This window comes from Lodderomyces elongisporus, chromosome 1 (assembly GCF_030384665.1).
Source record: "Lodderomyces elongisporus chromosome 1, complete sequence".
NCBI lineage: Eukaryota > Fungi > Ascomycota > Pichiomycetes > Serinales > Debaryomycetaceae > Lodderomyces > Lodderomyces elongisporus.
Window position 1 is genome coordinate 1018325 of NC_083673.1, and position 15865 is coordinate 1034189.

Below are 15865 nucleotides of genomic sequence, written 5' to 3' on the forward strand. Positions count from 1 at the left end.
TTTTTGTTTTTTTGTTTTCATCTAAAAAAAATATATTAATATATGTATGTATATGTAATTTGGATGTATTGAATATATTGAAATATATTTAATACAAAACCTAAATACTATTCGTCAGTCTCTGAAAATTTACTTCAATTCTTCAAAAGCAGTGTGGACTGGTGAGCCAACAACTTTACCCTTGTAGAATTGGATAGTCTTTTCAGCTCTCTCGGCAATACCTTCTGGAGTAAAGCCAAAGAACTTGTACAAATCAGCAGCCTTACCAGATGCACCGAATCTGTTCAAACCAAAGTGTTCGTGGGAGTATTTTGACCATCCAAAGGTTGACAATACTTCAACTGACATGATTGGAACGCCATCTGGCAAAATGCTCAATCTGTAGTCAATTGGTTGTTGGTCAAAAGTATGGAAGTCTGGAATAGAGACAACAGCAACTTTTTGGTTCTTCTCCTTAGCTAACAATTTAGCAGCATCAATTGAGATTGAGACTTCAGAACCGGTAGACACAATGATGAGGTCTGGCTTACCGTCTTCAACTGGCCATACAGTGTAACCACCCTTCAATGCTTGCTCGATACTGGAGTTCTCCAAGTGTGGAACGTTTTGTCTGGTCAAGGCAATGACAGATGGATGGTCAACGGCTTCGATAGCAGCAATGTAAGCAGCAGAAACCTCATTACCATCAGCTGGTCTCCAAACTGACAAGTTTGGAATAGCTCTAAAGTGAGCCAAAGTCTCAATAGGTTGATGTGTTGGTCCATCTTCACCCAAACCAATAGAGTCGTGGGTAGCAACCCAAATGACACCTTGGTGTGACAAAGCTGACAACCTCAAGGCACCAGCAGCATAAGAGACAAAGTTCAAAAAGGTACCACCATATGTTCTAGAGTGAGCACCAAAAGTATCGATACCATTCATGATGGCACCCATACCGTGTTCTCTGACACCGTATCTGATGTATCTACCACCGTAGTTACCCAAGTTGGTTGATGGTGGTTGGAAATCAGTAGAAGCTTCTGGTCTGGTCAAGTTGGAACCGGTCAAATCAGCAGAACCACCAATCAATTCTGGGAGGACACCGTACAAGTAGTCCAAAACTCCTTCCGACAATTTTCTGGTGGCAAGAGCCTTGTCTTTAGCAGTAAAAGTTGGAATGTTGTCCTTCCATCCGTCTGGGAATTTACCTTCCAATCTTCTTTGCAAGTCAGCACCTTCCTTAGGGTATTTTTGTTTATACTCGTTAAACAATTTCTCCCAAGCTTGTTGTTCCTTCTTGTTTGATTCAACTTTTTCGGCAAAATAGTTGGCAACTTCGTCTGGGATGTAAAAGTTGGACTCTTCGTCAAAACCCCATGACTTCTTCAATTGCTTCAAGTCGTCAGCTTTCAATGGAGCACCGTGGACACCACCGGTACCGGCAGCTTTAGAACCGTAACCAATTGTGGTAACCAATCTGATCAAGACTGGTTTGTTCTTGATGGTCTTGGCTTCGTCAATGGCCTTGGAAATGGCATCGATATCGGTGTTAGCATCTGGAACTTCCAAAATGTGCCATCCGTAAGCTCTGTATCTTTCTGGGACATTTTCAGTGAATGCACAAGCAGTGTCACCGTCAATAGAGATTCTGTTGTCATCCCAAAAGGCAATCAAGTTGTCCAATTGCAAGTGACCAGCCAATGAGGAGGCTTCGGAAGAAACACCCTCCATCAAACAACCATCACCCATGAATGCGTAAACCTTTGAGTCGGAGATTGGAAAGTCTGGCTTGTTGTAGGTAGCAGCCAATTGCTTTTGAGCAATAGCCATACCAACAGCGTTTGAGATACCTTGACCCAATGGACCCGAGGTGACTTCGACACCTGGAGTGTCCAATCTTTCTGGGTGACCTGGAGTCTTTGAGTTCAATTGTCTAAATTGTTTCAAGTCATCCACGGTCAAGTCGTAACCGTAAAGAACCAAAAGTGAGTAAAGCAAAGCACAAGCGTGACCATTGGACAAGACAAATCTATCTCTGTTGATCCATTTTGGGTCTTGTGGGTTAAACCTCATTTTTCTCCAAAGAGCGTGAGCAGCTGGAGCCAAACCCAATGGAGCACCTGGGTGACCGGATTGAGCAGCATTGACTTGGTCAACGGACAAACCTCTGATGGTGCTGACTGATAATTCGTCAATAGATGGAGCCATTTTTTTTATGTTGTTGTGTGATATATAGCACTCGGTGTAGTTGATTGGGTATAAATTATTTTTTATTGAAATTGAGTATGGATATATGTATGTATGTATGTATGTATATATATATATATATATCTCCAAAATTCAATAAAAGGTTAATGTTAATGAAAAAAAGAAGGAGAAGAGAAGAAGAAAAAGAAGAAAAGAGAAGGGAAAAGGAGTGAAAGAAGGCAAAATGGAAGTAACGGGAAATATTTAGAGTAAAAGCGATCTCGCTGGAAAATTTCGATACTGGCCAAAGCAAAAATGAAATAAAATAAAATAAGTTATATATAAAAAAAAAATCATAGTTATTATTAATAAATTACAAGTTATTCAATTCCCCCCCCCCCCCCCCCCCCCCAAAAAAAAAAAGACCCAAAATTTTAATACCCGCACAATCTAATGAGCAACTATGGGGGGGGGGGGGGGGGGAGAAATTAATATGAGTTTTTTGTAGGAAAAGACTGAAACAATTCTTTTGGTCATAGAGACTAACCAAGATTGTTACAACATGGATTGAAGAATATTTTTACTAGTTTCAGTTTCGGATTCCGATTTGTTTTCCTTTATTTCTCTCTTATTTTTTATCAATGGCCTCAACAGAATGGTTTTTTTTTAAAACACTTCCTTATGGTACAATACAGTATGGTACAGTACGATAAAGTCCGATACAATTCAGTAAAATACAGTACAATACACTACTTATGAAGTCCGTGCCTTCGCTTAGCTACATGGCTGTTGGTAATGGAAACAAACATCAACCATTCCTTTTCCGTTCAAATATTGTATAGAGTCAGGATTGCTAATTAATTGTGTGTGTGCCGTAGCATAAGCAAAAGAGCAATTATAATGACGTAAAGAAACTTCTACTTGTAAATTTTTCTTTTCTTCTTCTTTCTCTACTTTTTTACTACCAACATCAGCACCAGCACCAGTACTAGTACCAGTACCAGTACCATTTGCAACTTCTTGTCTTAGTTTTTTCTTCGCATATTAACTCATCGATTGCGCATAGCAAACATGATCAAACAGAGCCCACATGGTCAACTAGGCAAATAAACTTTGGGAACTAAAATTAAGGGTACAAAAGAAAATACAGTTTTTTAATTCTTTTCACGATAACAGACTGTTTCTAAAATACAATTATGGTGCTGTTGAACCAATTCCACTAATGAATCCTCCTAGATCAATTGACCAATGAAATGAAAGAAACTGGGGGCGGGGGGGGAGGGGAGGAAGAGCGTGGCATACCAATACCCAATGTCTCCTCCGTATATTGAAAATAAAAAGTGTCTTCACCAAAAGATAAAAGAGCCCAAAATTTTTAAAAAAAAAAGTGAGTTTAACCTGCTATACATGTTCGGCAGTTTGTGCTCCTTTACCGCTTTTTCCTCTCTTTTTCCGTTTTCCTTTTTCCTCTTTCTCTTCAATACTCCCAACGGTTTTTCTTTCTTCGTTTTCATGTTTTCCGGTACAAATTTAAATTTTAAAGAGAGAGAGAGAGAGAGAGCAAAAAAAGAAGGTTATGGAAAGTCTATCCTTACAAGTGCACACGTGACATTACCAATAAGCACCATTTTTAAACTAGCGTCAGTGCACGTGATTAACTTAATGGAATTATTGTTTGATTCACCAAATTATTTTGCAAAATAAATCTGAGAATCAGAAATCAGAGCTTTTTCCTTTCACCTTTTTCCTTTTGCTTAATTCCTTCTTCCATTTTAATTTTTTTTTAGCTTTGTTTTGGAATCTTCTTTTGCGTCTGCTTATACTCTCTTCAAGGAATAAATATAGAACAACCACCAAGAAAGAAAAAAAGAAAAAGAGATTTATATAAAAAATAGGGAAAAGGAACAACAATAAAAAACAACCCTAAATTACAACTAACCAAAAAGGAATAAGTACATTACAGTGTCATCAATATACCTATCCAAAAGAAATATATTTGTTTTTCTCTTTTCTTGAAAAGTGAAAAATGTAAAAACAATTACGGATCAGCGAACGGACTCGACCTCAGTGCGGCATCATCTTCGAAATCATCTTCAAGGTTACTCAAAACTCTTTTTGGCGCAAGTATTTGTGGTGTCTCATCAAACTCAACATCAAACAAAAAGGACCCTACAGTTGATCCATTATCTCTATCAAGCGCACTATCTCTAACACGTGTAGACTCTCTGTCTCTGTTCTCATTATATGACATCATTCCCATCGATGGATACGATGCACTATTCGTATCATTATCGTCACTGCCACTTGCTCCCATAATAACCTCTCGATTGTACATGGTGGAATTGCTGTTTTGCAACGAATTATTCTTTAGCGTATCCTTACTTGCATTACTTGCACTGTTCGTAGTCCTCCTGACAGAAGTTGCACGCGTTATTTCACCTATATCAGAATCAACATCACTATCGTCCGTATCAACTGCACCATTACCTGCTGTCACTGTATTTATTCTCACCGGAATAATATTCTGCGATCCCTGCACAGTTCCGCGATTGCCAAAGTTTTGACCATAGTGACCCTCAACAACTTCCCCTCCTTCATAATCATTATAATCATTATCATCATCATCTTCTTCTTCTTCTTCCTCTTCCTCCTCCTCTTCTTCTATTCGATCCACATTGACTAGTCTTGGTTGTGCTTTTATCGCCGTCATAGTTGCAGGTCCATTTATTTGTTGGCCTTGAGAAGTATGCAGAGATGGTGGTTCATGAGTGTCCACATTGCTTTGCTTGGGGTTATTTCCCACCATTACAACATCATTCACAATACTTGCATTTTCAATGGTATTTAAATCAGAAAATATTGAGTCCGAGTCATAAGAATATAATGACTGAGTGTTTTTCTGGGTCGGCCGCACTGTGACACCAGCAATATAAGCAATAGGAAGAATATTCGACGCATTGGAGAATGAAGTGGCCACAGAGTTTCTATTTGATGGCTGCATATAAATATCATCCACTCCACTAGGTCCATTTGGACCCAAATGCGACTGCTGTTGCGACTGCTGCAACTGTTGTTGTTGTTGTAATTGGTGCAGCTGCTGGTTAGCTTGCTGTATAATCTTCTTCTGTCTTGCTCGTCTTTGCTGAGCCATTAATATTTGTTGTTGTTTCGATTTCAGCTTTATTGCACTGGGTTTTGTAAATGATTCGTACGACGATACTCTTCGCATATTCTTTCTTGGATTGTTCACCACTCCTCTTCTCATCTGTGGATGCGGGCGTGGATGTTGAGATGCAACACCTGCTGCAGACGGAGTAGTTGTTACTCCCGTGGCTCTCATGGCACCTGTGGCACCTGTGGCACCTGTGGCTCCCGAGGCTCCCAAGGCTCCCATCGCTCCATTACTGTTAGTATTAAATTTCCCACTAGTTGGTGATAAATTCTTCTCGCCAATTGTCCTGGTATCACCATTCGATCCGTCATCGCGACTCAGCTGGTCGAAATCGGTTCTTTGCAGGATTTTCCGATCAGAATTTAATCTTTTCAACGCAATTTCACTCATTTGGTCTCCACTACCAGCACCACCAGCACCACTACCACCATGGAGTCCATTTGCACCCATGCCAACTCCGTCGACATCCAAAGTATCGTCGTCGTAATATTCATCGCCATACTCATAGTCATAATCATAGGTTTCATCCAATTCCAAAGGGTGTTTTTTGCGATATATAAGGAAGTAGTACAAGAACAATGCAACCAAGGCAATGAATGCCACACCACCAATAACACCACCAACGACTCCTCCGGTGTTTAGTTTCAGCGAGCTTGCAATCTTGGTGCATTTATTGTAAGCACACCTAGATTCAGTGGCTGCAACTTGTACACATTGTTCGTCTTTATTCGGACACACACAATCTCCTAGGACTGGACATCCCGTCGATGTACTTGATGCGCTAGAATCGCTGGATGTGATAGTGGAAGAAGGACTCGTGCTTGTGGAACTAGCAGAACTGTCATCTCTTTTTAACAACAAGTTGCTGGGAATGGGATTTTCGAATACATTTGTCTGTAGTATTTGCATGGTACTATGATTACTGATGTTTTGTAAACAAGGATATGAAAATGAAAATGAAAATGAAAATAATGATAAAAACCAAAAGTGGAAAAGAAAAGATAAAGGAGCAAAATGAAAAAAAAGACAAAAAAAAAACCAAATCAAATCAATTAAAAAGTTGTAAGGTACAAATGTAAGGGGTTGGAAAGTGCGTATTGGTGAAATATTTGGTATCTCCTTGTGTTTTGGTGGTCATTCAACGGAACAAAAAAAAAATATAGATGGAAAACACAAATGGTAAAGCAGATGATATAAGGCTAAGGTATCTGATCAAAAGCTGAAGAATCAAGGTGAATGAAAAGATCTAAGGATGTGTCTCTCTCTCTTTTTTGTCTTTTTTTTTTGGTCTTTTTGTCTTTCTTCGTCTACCGCCTCTTTGGAGTGATATCATCAAATGTGGATCTGCAAACTTCAAATATGCACTCTCAAAAAAATAAAAAATAAAAAATAAAAATAAAAATTAAAAAAATAAAATAAAAATAAAAAATTAAAAAAATTAAAAAATTAAAAAAATTAAAAAATTAAAAAAATTAAAACATCATAAATATATAAAATGTAAAAATAGAAGATGATCACGATAGTAAAGTATGCCAATATAAAGAGCACTAGTTTGAACAAAAAAAGGAGGAAAGGGAGAAGGTTGTCAATAGCCCCCTATACTTGTGTGATGTTCCATACTTTCAGAAGGAGTAAACCATCCATGTCTTTTTCATTCCATTTCACTGGATTTAGTCTACAAGATGGGAGGAAAGAAAGAAACAAAGAAACAAAGAAACAAAAGAAACAAAATTTACTTTGGAAAACACAGTTTGAAAAACCATTTACCTTTTGTAATATCTCGGTACCTGCAAATAATCGATGTTTACTAATTCATAGTTGATTTTATTCGCCGTTTTCTTTTTTGCCATATTTTCTTTCGATTTGGTCTTAATATCAAATCTTTTTACTCTTCAGTCTTCAGCCTTCGTCCCAGTCCCAGTCCCAGTTCCAGTACCAGTCCCAGTCTCCATCCGCACCTGATTTTTATTTTCCCTTTCTTTGTGTCTAATTGTTACTTGCACTGACTAGATGCCAAAGGCACGCAGCACACATTCTGGGACTAAAAACTTACCCTTTCCATGAGGTGTTTAACTCAATGCACGTCTAGAATCACTGAATATAAATTAATGTTTTATTTTTTATTTCTTATTATGTATTTTTATTTATTTACTTATTTATTTTTTTGACTTTGCGCACGCAAACAATAAAGTAGATTAAATGTATACAAAAGTTAACTTGTTGTTGGTTGTTGCAACATTTTGATTCAAAAGCAAAAAGGAACTGCTCAGGTATCCAATTTTCGGGCGTGTTGCAAAAAAATAAATAAATTGAAGAAAATGAAAATGAAAAATAGACATGAATTTTTCTTCTCTTTCCAGTGGGATAGGTACATGGTCTATTTCATCAGTTTGTTCAACTTCGTATCCAAAGTTTGTTTTTCGTCTATATATATCAAAAAGCATTTAAAAATAAAGTCAAAAAAAAATAAAATAAAAAAAAAAATAAAAAATAAAAAAATACATTGTGTGCTACCAGTTACAAACACCAGTGCATCAATTTATACTACAATAATTTATACATATTTTATTTATACTATTTTATTTTATTTTATTCCTATTCTATTGTTGTTTCAAACGCGTAGACACAAACTATATATATTCTGAAACACCAACTAACAAAATATAAACAACTTCTGAAACAAAAAAACAGCTTTATACATATGGGGTCACATACATTGGCTTGCACAAATTGGACAGCTACAACTGTTTTTTATAGTAAATACAATTATAACTACAACTACAGTTTTTTTTTTTATTATTTTATTTTTGAGTCTCACTTCAAAGTCAAGTAACAGTTACGTTTTTTTTTAGAGTTCTTTTGCTCTTTTATTCTTTTATTTTTTGATTCTTTTATTCTTTTATCCGCCCTATTCTATATCTACCAACCTCCTATTTCTTCATACTTTCTGGTAATTATAATTTCTAATCAACCAAGTCTTTTCATCAAAATACTTTGTATACATCTCCTTCTCACCTCCGCCATTGTTCTCTGTTAAAGACTGATCAGATGCACTATTGCCACCTGCAAGCGCAGTAGGTGCTATAGAGGATGATCTAGATCTGCCTATTTTACCAGTTGTCTTACCAGTACTTTTAAGACACCATTGACTCAACTCCTCGTTGAATACCCAGCCTCTCTTAGTCAACTCTTTGGCAGCATTCCACTTGGCAAAATTGTCCATGCATCCATCCTCGCCATAGTAAAAACAACAGAATAACAAGTCATCATCAAATTTTTGCATATAGTGAACACTATTCAACTCATACATGGGCTCCTGTGGATAATCAATCAGTGAAGGGTGCACAGTCTTTGGTGTATATTGTCTCGGCTTCTCTGCATCAAAAGAATCCGGACAATTCAACAAGGACGACTCCAAAAGATTGCTAATCGACTGGAACGGTAACGGATCCTGTAATCGGCTATTGGCAACATTGGTGAACTGATTAATAGAGTCGCCAAAATACACAGTGCCATCACCATTTGTTGCACTACCAGTGGTATTATTGGTTGCAGTAGACAGCTGAGATGCATTAGACACTTTTTTTCGCAACAACTCGCCATCATTAAGATTATGAAGTTTAATTTGACTCGGAAGCGGTGACGACGACTGAGATCTAGCAATATTATTGATGACGTTATTAGCAGAAGCAATATGCGCTAACCCGGGAGGAGGTTGCGCCTTGCCCGGGGTTGCAACGTTGGTATTGTTGTTATTGTTAACACTTTTTGCCAAGGCTGTTGCGAGCGGTACATTATTATTGACAATAGGTGTACTAGTGTGACTTGTAGTGTTTCCTCCGCCACTAATGACGTTTGCAGCATTGATGCCGCTGCTGCTGCCATTGTTGTTACTACTACTAGTAGTAGTAGTATTAATATTATTATTATTGTTGTTGTTGTTGTTGTTGTTGTTTAACTGAGCAGCCTGTGCAGCTTTTATAACATTAGAGTACGAATTACCACTAGTAATTGGAGGTGGTGGTGCCGGTGCAAGAGCGACATTTGATGTTTGATGCCTCAATTTCTTCACTGGCGCCGCAGAAACATTGGCAGTATTGTGCAATCCACCACTGCTTGATGATACATGTCCCTGCAAATGTGGCTCATTAGACACAGATAAAGATTTTCCACTATGGGAGGATGGGTGATGAGAATGGTGAGGATGCGACAGCGCGGAGGATGCAGATGCAGATGCAGAAGCTGATGCACCCGTTGTAGTACCTGCGGTCTGAGACGCAGCAGAGTGGGTTGCCCTTGTAGCTTCCGACTGTTGAGTTCCTAATTGTTGCAACTCCAACCTCTTTCTTTCTTCTTCTTCAATCGTCTCAGTAGCCATTTGTGCTAAACTTCCTTCTATTTCAATGTCATTTTCATCGTCATCGTCAGCAACTTCCAACTGATCGTAGAATTCATCATACTCAACATAATCATCATCCTGGTTCATCTCAACATAATAATCCAAGTCATCCTTAACATCATCAATTTTTGCTGGGTCCAATCTGTCATTCTCTAAATCTTCCAATACACCTTCCAACTTGTCGATATGAGTATTATTTCGATCAATTTTATACTTAATATCTTCAATAGTTGCCAGGGTTGTCGAAGAGTGACCACCTTTCTTCTTCATTTGTTGTGATAAACTCTCCAATTCTCGATCCAACTCATCGTTCTGGTTGTTCAACTGTTGGATAATATCAGATATATAATCACACGCTTCTTGAACCTTGGCCACATCTCCAAATCTCGACTGCTTCTGTGTTTCTTTTTGCATTTCCAACCCTTCGTTTGAGAATTGCTTAATCTTGGAATTTCGTTCAACTTCCTTGAAGTCATCCATCGCTTGTTCAATCTTGGACCGATTATCCTGTAACAAATTTTTATCTAGCTTAATACCATTATCACCAAGCCATAACTTTAATTGATCCCTGCACCTTTGCAACTTCTTTAATTCTTTCTTGAGATCATTTTCGAGTTTCTCGCGTTGACTTGGCACTTCGCAAGTTTGAATCTTGCCCTTGATTTCTTCAAACGCAGCTAACCCTTCCGCAATCTTCTTGTTTAGCCTATCGAACTCGTGCTGTAACTTCCTCGCGCTCATGGTGTAAACAGTGTCTCCTCTGCGTAGTTAAATCTTCTTTTGCTTATATTCCTATTTCGGTGTCGAGATTACTACAAAGATGGTGTTGGACGTGTGAAGTGGGGAGTTGGAGGTAATCTTTAAATTTTGCAAAGGCTCATTTTGTGTTGTAAAAATTGATGGTGAGAACTCTACCAAAAAAACAACTACCATCCACTACCATTCAGTAGCACCTTTCAGCAAATCCAGCAGAATCAGAAAATTCAGCAAAATCAGCAAAATCAGCAAAATCAGCAAAATCAGCAAAATCAGCAAAATCATCAATTTTTGATTTTCTATGAAAGAAAAAAAAATGCCATAAACTTCATATATTGAACTCCAAAAGTGATATTATTGTATCCTTGACCTTTTCTTTTCTTTTTTTTTATTTCTGCTATTGATACTGCTGCTGCTGTTACTATTACTGTTGTTACTATTACTACTACTGTATATTCTATTCTCTATAAAGTAAATGAATTATATATATATATGTATATATATATTTATAGCAACACTTACTGACAATTACTACCACTTGACTAGTCTAATGTTCCTACTTCTTGCTTCAAGAACTCCTCGGCAAAATGATTGATTTGCTTGAAATTATATTCAAATCCATCGTTTCCTCCATAGTATGGATCACCAACAATCTTATCAAATTCCATATTACTTCTCCATTTACCAAACAACTCAACTTGTGTACCCTTATCCTTACTACTCTTTGACTGCATATATTTCAAATCGCTCAAATTGCTCTCATCCATACCAATTACATAATCAAATCTATCAAAGTCTTTTGAGCTGATTTGCTGTGCTGAATGATTCACAGGAACGCCATGCTTACGACATGTTCTCGAAGACCTAGAGTCTGGCGACTCTCCTATATGCCATCCCGAAGTGCCAAAAGACTCTATATTTTTGAAATACGAAGAATATCCCAACTGTTGCACCTTGTGTTTAAATATAGCCTCTGCCATGGGCGAACGACAACTAATAAGAAATGTTAGTTAACTGTCAAGTTTTCAAAAGACTTAAAAAAATAAGAACAAAAACGAAAAAAAGGTGACAATCCTTTCAAAAATTTGTATTATTCTCTTCAACTAGTATTACATACATGTTGCCCAAGCATACAAATGCTACTGATATTTGCTTCTCTTTGGGATCGAATAATGGTGCCATTATGTGTTTAAATAAAAGTGGATTGATGGCGGTATAATCTCTTTCTAGAGGATGACGAAATTGAATGCGGAGAGTATTTCTCAATCACATTTGGTAGTGTTAACTTCAACTTTCTTGTACCCATTATTCCATATCTCTTCAAAAATCAACTTTAATATTATATATCACTTTTATCTCTACTTTTACCTTACTCGACTTTACAAGACTTGATTAAATGTTATTGATTACAACTGTATAATTAGATATATATATACCTTCCAAGCCATATAAATCAAAGTAATTTTCTCAATAAAACTTGAGAAACTTGAAAAACTTGAGAAACTTGAAAAACTTGAAAAACTTGAAAAACTTGTAAAACTTGTAAAACTTGTAAAACTTGAAAATTCTAGAAGATACTGTCCACACACATATCATCAATACCGCGCACTTGTTTGAAACTTGAAGTAATGGCGAGAAGAACTGCTGCTGAATCATTCTCTTCCTTGAACTTCTCTGTTTCATCTGGGTCACTTGCATCACTATTTTGCTCAATATTCAACAACTTCTTCATTGTCTCTGCAAAAAACTGTACAGGATCAGTTACAGAAAGTTCCTTTCTTTGAATCAGATCACTCGACGATGAAAAAATGTCCATTTCAGGAGCTGTTGCATAAGTAGTAGCTTCCGTCGCACCACCACCAAGCCCAACAGTAGTACCAGAACCATTCGATGTAGCCTTTGGTGTTGGTACTGTACCTGAAGCAGCATTAGATCCTCCCAAAGGAGTAGTCTTTGTCTGCGGTGATTGGCCTGATGTCTGAATTTGGGGTGTATTCACGTTATGCGGAGTTTTAATCGAAGAGGCCAACGCATTAGGTGTAGCAGCTGTAGCGCTACTCGTCCGTTTCTTCTTTGGAGGTGGTTTCTTGGCCTTGCTTTGCGGCGCAGGCACCTTTTGTGGGATCGTGGAAATAGGGACATTCGAGGTATTTGGCACTATATTTGGTTGCTGCTGGGACTGTGGTGGTGGATGTTGTTGCATGTTCACCATGAGTGGATTAGCACCTGGTACATTAGCCCAATTTTGCGGTGGTAATCCTGCCGGTGGTAACGAAGGTGTAAACATTTGCGGTGATGATTGCGGATTCTGATTTGGGAAAGGCTGACTTGGTCTAGCAGCGGTAGTAAGAATATTACCTTGCTGCTGCTGTTGCTGTTGCTGCTGATGTTGTTGTTGTTGTTGTTGTTGTTGTTGCTGTGATGATGGCGGTGGTTGTTGTTGTAGTTGTTGAGGAACTTGTCTAACGGGTGGAGGCTGTAAAGAAGGTGTTAATTGGTGAGACATATCAGCTACAGCACTTGCACCAACATTTGCATTGGCACTAACTTGTTGACGTCTTAAATTGATCTGCTCCTTGACATAATCAAAATATTTTGCATATTGATTTCGAAGCTTTTCTAATAAATCTGGAGCAGCTAAATAGACGCCGCGGTGTAAATTCTCAAGTATGTTTTTGGTCATATACTTCATTTGAATCAATCTCTTAGTACCCTCTGCATTTTTTGTAAGCAAGAAAAAATAACTTATGATGGAATCAACATTACCAAACTGCTCTTGTATGCTATTCATCGCATTGCGAACATTCGTCTTGTCTTTTTGGGAGAGAAGCCCAGTAACATCCTTCAAAAGTACATTATTCCGAGAAACTTCTTCTATAAGCTGTCTCAATCGAAGCTTGGCCTCATCCGTTAAAGGAGGGAATAGTGCGGCAACGCCAATATTGCCTCCTGGACCGACCCTTCCGTTCAATGATTTTCCCTGTTGGTTAATAGGAACTGGACCAGAAACAACGTTTTGATTCATAGCGTGTTGAGGCATCACAGGTGAGGAATGAGGGTTGATGACAGCGTTATTATTCAACTGGGGATTCATATTGTTGGAATTAACAATGTTGTTGTTATTGTTATTCATCATAGGCAGAGATTGTGGCACATTGCTTTGCATTGATGCCGGATTTCCTTGATTAAATTGAGCAGAAGGACGGGCGGTAGCTTGAAAACCAGATATATTTTGCTGCTGTTGTGGTCCTTGCTGTTGGGGCGGAAGCTGTGGTTGAGGCTGTGGTTGAGGTTGAGGTTGTTGAGGTTGTTGAGGTTGCTGTAATGGTGCTTGAGATTGCGTATTGGTACCAAGCATACCTGTGTTCCCCTGAGCAGCCTGGTGTTGTTTCCATAGTTGGGTCTTTTGATGAAGAATGTACTTCCGAATAAACGTATCTCTCATATTGCTATCAATTTGTCCTTCTATTTGCTTCTGTTGTTGTAGTCTACTCAAAACAGCTAAAGCATCATTCGAGTACTTTGCAAAATCCTGTGGAGTAATCTGAAACTGTGGAGGCTTTTGACCAACCTGACCTTGCGGTGGAGGCTGTGGTACGCTTTGTGGTCGCTGCTGCTGTTGCTGTTGCTGCGGCTGTTGTTGTTGTTGTTGTGATGGTGGTGGTGGTGGTGCTTGTTGAGAGATTTGCTGTTGGCGCATCTGCTGCTGCTGTTGCTGCTGCGGTTGTGATAGCTGTTGAGTTTGCTGTACTTGAGGAACAGGTTGCTGGAACTGCTGTTGCTTTTGCTGTTGAAAGTTCTGAGAAGACATTGTTGGAGTGGGCTGAACTGATTGTGGCTGCTGTTGTGGCTGCAATCCCGCATTTATCATCATACTTGGTGGAATATTAGTGGACGAAGTTTGTTGGTTTTGAGAGACCCTCTGTCCTTGGAGAAATTGCTCGCGTTGTTGAGGCGTCAAATTACCCAAGTTCACATTGTTTACGTTATTGGTTTGCTTGCCAGAAAGTTGCAATGAATTTGCATCTACGGAACCAGCATTTGGTCCAATTTGCGTGGTTCCTGCTGCGGGAACACCTCCACTTCCAGTCACGGCATTCGGATTATTGGTCATACTTTGTTTTTGTTGTTGCTGGCGCATCACGAGTTGCATGTGCGTTGAATGGATATCCCGAATCAAGGGCAATACATCCTGCGAAATGACTTTACGTCTGATACAGTCAAATATTTGATTCCATGTAGTTATGCCTTTGGGTAAGTTCGGGATCTTGCTAAGTAATGGAGGAGGAATAGGTGAGTTCCGTATAAGCTGAAGCAACTGTGGTGGCACTTGTTGGGTCCCGGCAGTATTGCCATTGCCACTTCCAGCACGCACCTGTTGTTGTGGTTGTGGTTGCTGTTGTGGTTGTGGTTGTTGCTGAGAGAGTGGTTGCGTTTGAGGCATATGTTGTTGAGGCGGTCTCTGGTTTTGCTGCATCAGCACATTCTGTTGGCCCTGGGGATTCTGTTGGTTCTGTTGGTTTTTGTTGACCATTTGGCGAAGTTGTTGCTGACGTGCTTGAATTTGTGCTTGGGATTGAGCACTTACTTGGGCCTGCAGATTTAAAAACTGTGCATTTTGACTGATGTTGGCATTACCGTTACCGTTATTGTTGAAATTATTACGCACAACCTGCTGCTGCTGCTGCTGTTGTTGTTGTTGCTGGGGAAGACTTTGCGCTGCAGTTCCACCAACAATATTTCCAACGCCAGTATTACCCCCACCGGTACCGCTGGCAACACCGCCTCCCAATTGTTGCTTTTGGAGTCGGAGCTGATTCACCTTCAGCTTAATAGCTTTCAAATACTCTTCTCGAGATGGAGATTTCTCATAAACAATTTTTTCAAAGTCCTGAGCCATCTTGGTCAATCGTTGAAAATCAAAACTAGGGTTTGAACCGTGCAAGTCCGATAAAGTATTCATAATAATCAGCACAACCCGTTGTCTCTCCTCGCCGGTATACATCCCTTGCCAAGATGTTGCCCTGCCGAAGTTTGCACCATTCCCATTGCCACCTTGCTGCTGCTGCTGCTGTTGTTGTTGTTGCTGTTGTTGAACATTATTGATGTTCATTTTGCAATTTTCTCAATTAAACTAGTCTCTGGATGGGGTTGATCCGGATGCGTAGAAGAACTTTCAACAAATTATGCCAACCTCTTCAACACAAATAAGGTAGGAAACAATATGAAAGAGAAGAAAATAGAAAGAATAAAGAATAAAGAGTATATCTTTGATACTGCTCACGGGGTTTAAGACAAATGATGATGGTTCTTCTTGGTAACCCTTTCTTCAGCCGTGATGATTTTGGCTGTTTTTCTGTAATTAATAGCTC

The 15865-nt window shown here is 38.8% G+C and overlaps 5 protein-coding genes across 5 annotated transcripts; all 5 read right to left on the reverse strand. All coding sequences in view use genetic code 12, as the record gives it.

The window, feature by feature from the left end:
- Positions 1–129: 129 nt before the first annotated feature.
- On the reverse strand, positions 130–2187 carry TKL1 (Transketolase; the record flags this gene model as incomplete). Its single annotated transcript, XM_001527804.2, has 1 exon — positions 130–2187. One exon carries the CDS (start codon positions 2185–2187, stop codon positions 130–132), a length of 2058 nt encoding a protein of 685 aa, XP_001527854.1.
- Positions 2188–4204: 2017 nt separating this feature from the next.
- Positions 4205–6247, reverse strand: OPY2 (overproduction-induced pheromone-resistant; the record flags this gene model as incomplete). Its single annotated transcript, XM_001527805.2, has 1 exon — positions 4205–6247. One exon carries the CDS (start codon positions 6245–6247, stop codon positions 4205–4207), a length of 2043 nt encoding a protein of 680 aa, XP_001527855.2.
- A 2029-nt stretch (positions 6248–8276) lies between these two features.
- On the reverse strand, positions 8277–10478 carry NOT5 (general negative regulator of transcription subunit 5; the record flags this gene model as incomplete). The annotated part of the gene is made up of 1 exon (XM_001527806.2): positions 8277–10478. The coding sequence occupies one exon, from the start codon at positions 10476–10478 to the stop codon at positions 8277–8279; it is 2202 nt and encodes a 733-aa protein (XP_001527856.2).
- Positions 10479–11035: 557 nt separating this feature from the next.
- Positions 11036–11675, reverse strand: stp1 (Low molecular weight phosphotyrosine protein phosphatase; the record flags this gene model as incomplete). Its single annotated transcript, XM_001527807.2, has 2 exons — positions 11036–11486; positions 11611–11675. The coding sequence occupies 2 exons, from the start codon at positions 11673–11675 to the stop codon at positions 11036–11038; spliced, it is 516 nt and encodes a 171-aa protein (XP_001527857.2).
- Positions 11676–12060: 385 nt separating this feature from the next.
- Positions 12061–15606, reverse strand: GAL11 (mediator complex subunit; the record flags this gene model as incomplete). The annotated part of the gene is made up of 1 exon (XM_001527808.2): positions 12061–15606. The coding sequence occupies one exon, from the start codon at positions 15604–15606 to the stop codon at positions 12061–12063; it is 3546 nt and encodes a 1181-aa protein (XP_001527858.2).
- Between the last annotated feature and the right edge of the window lie 259 nt (positions 15607–15865).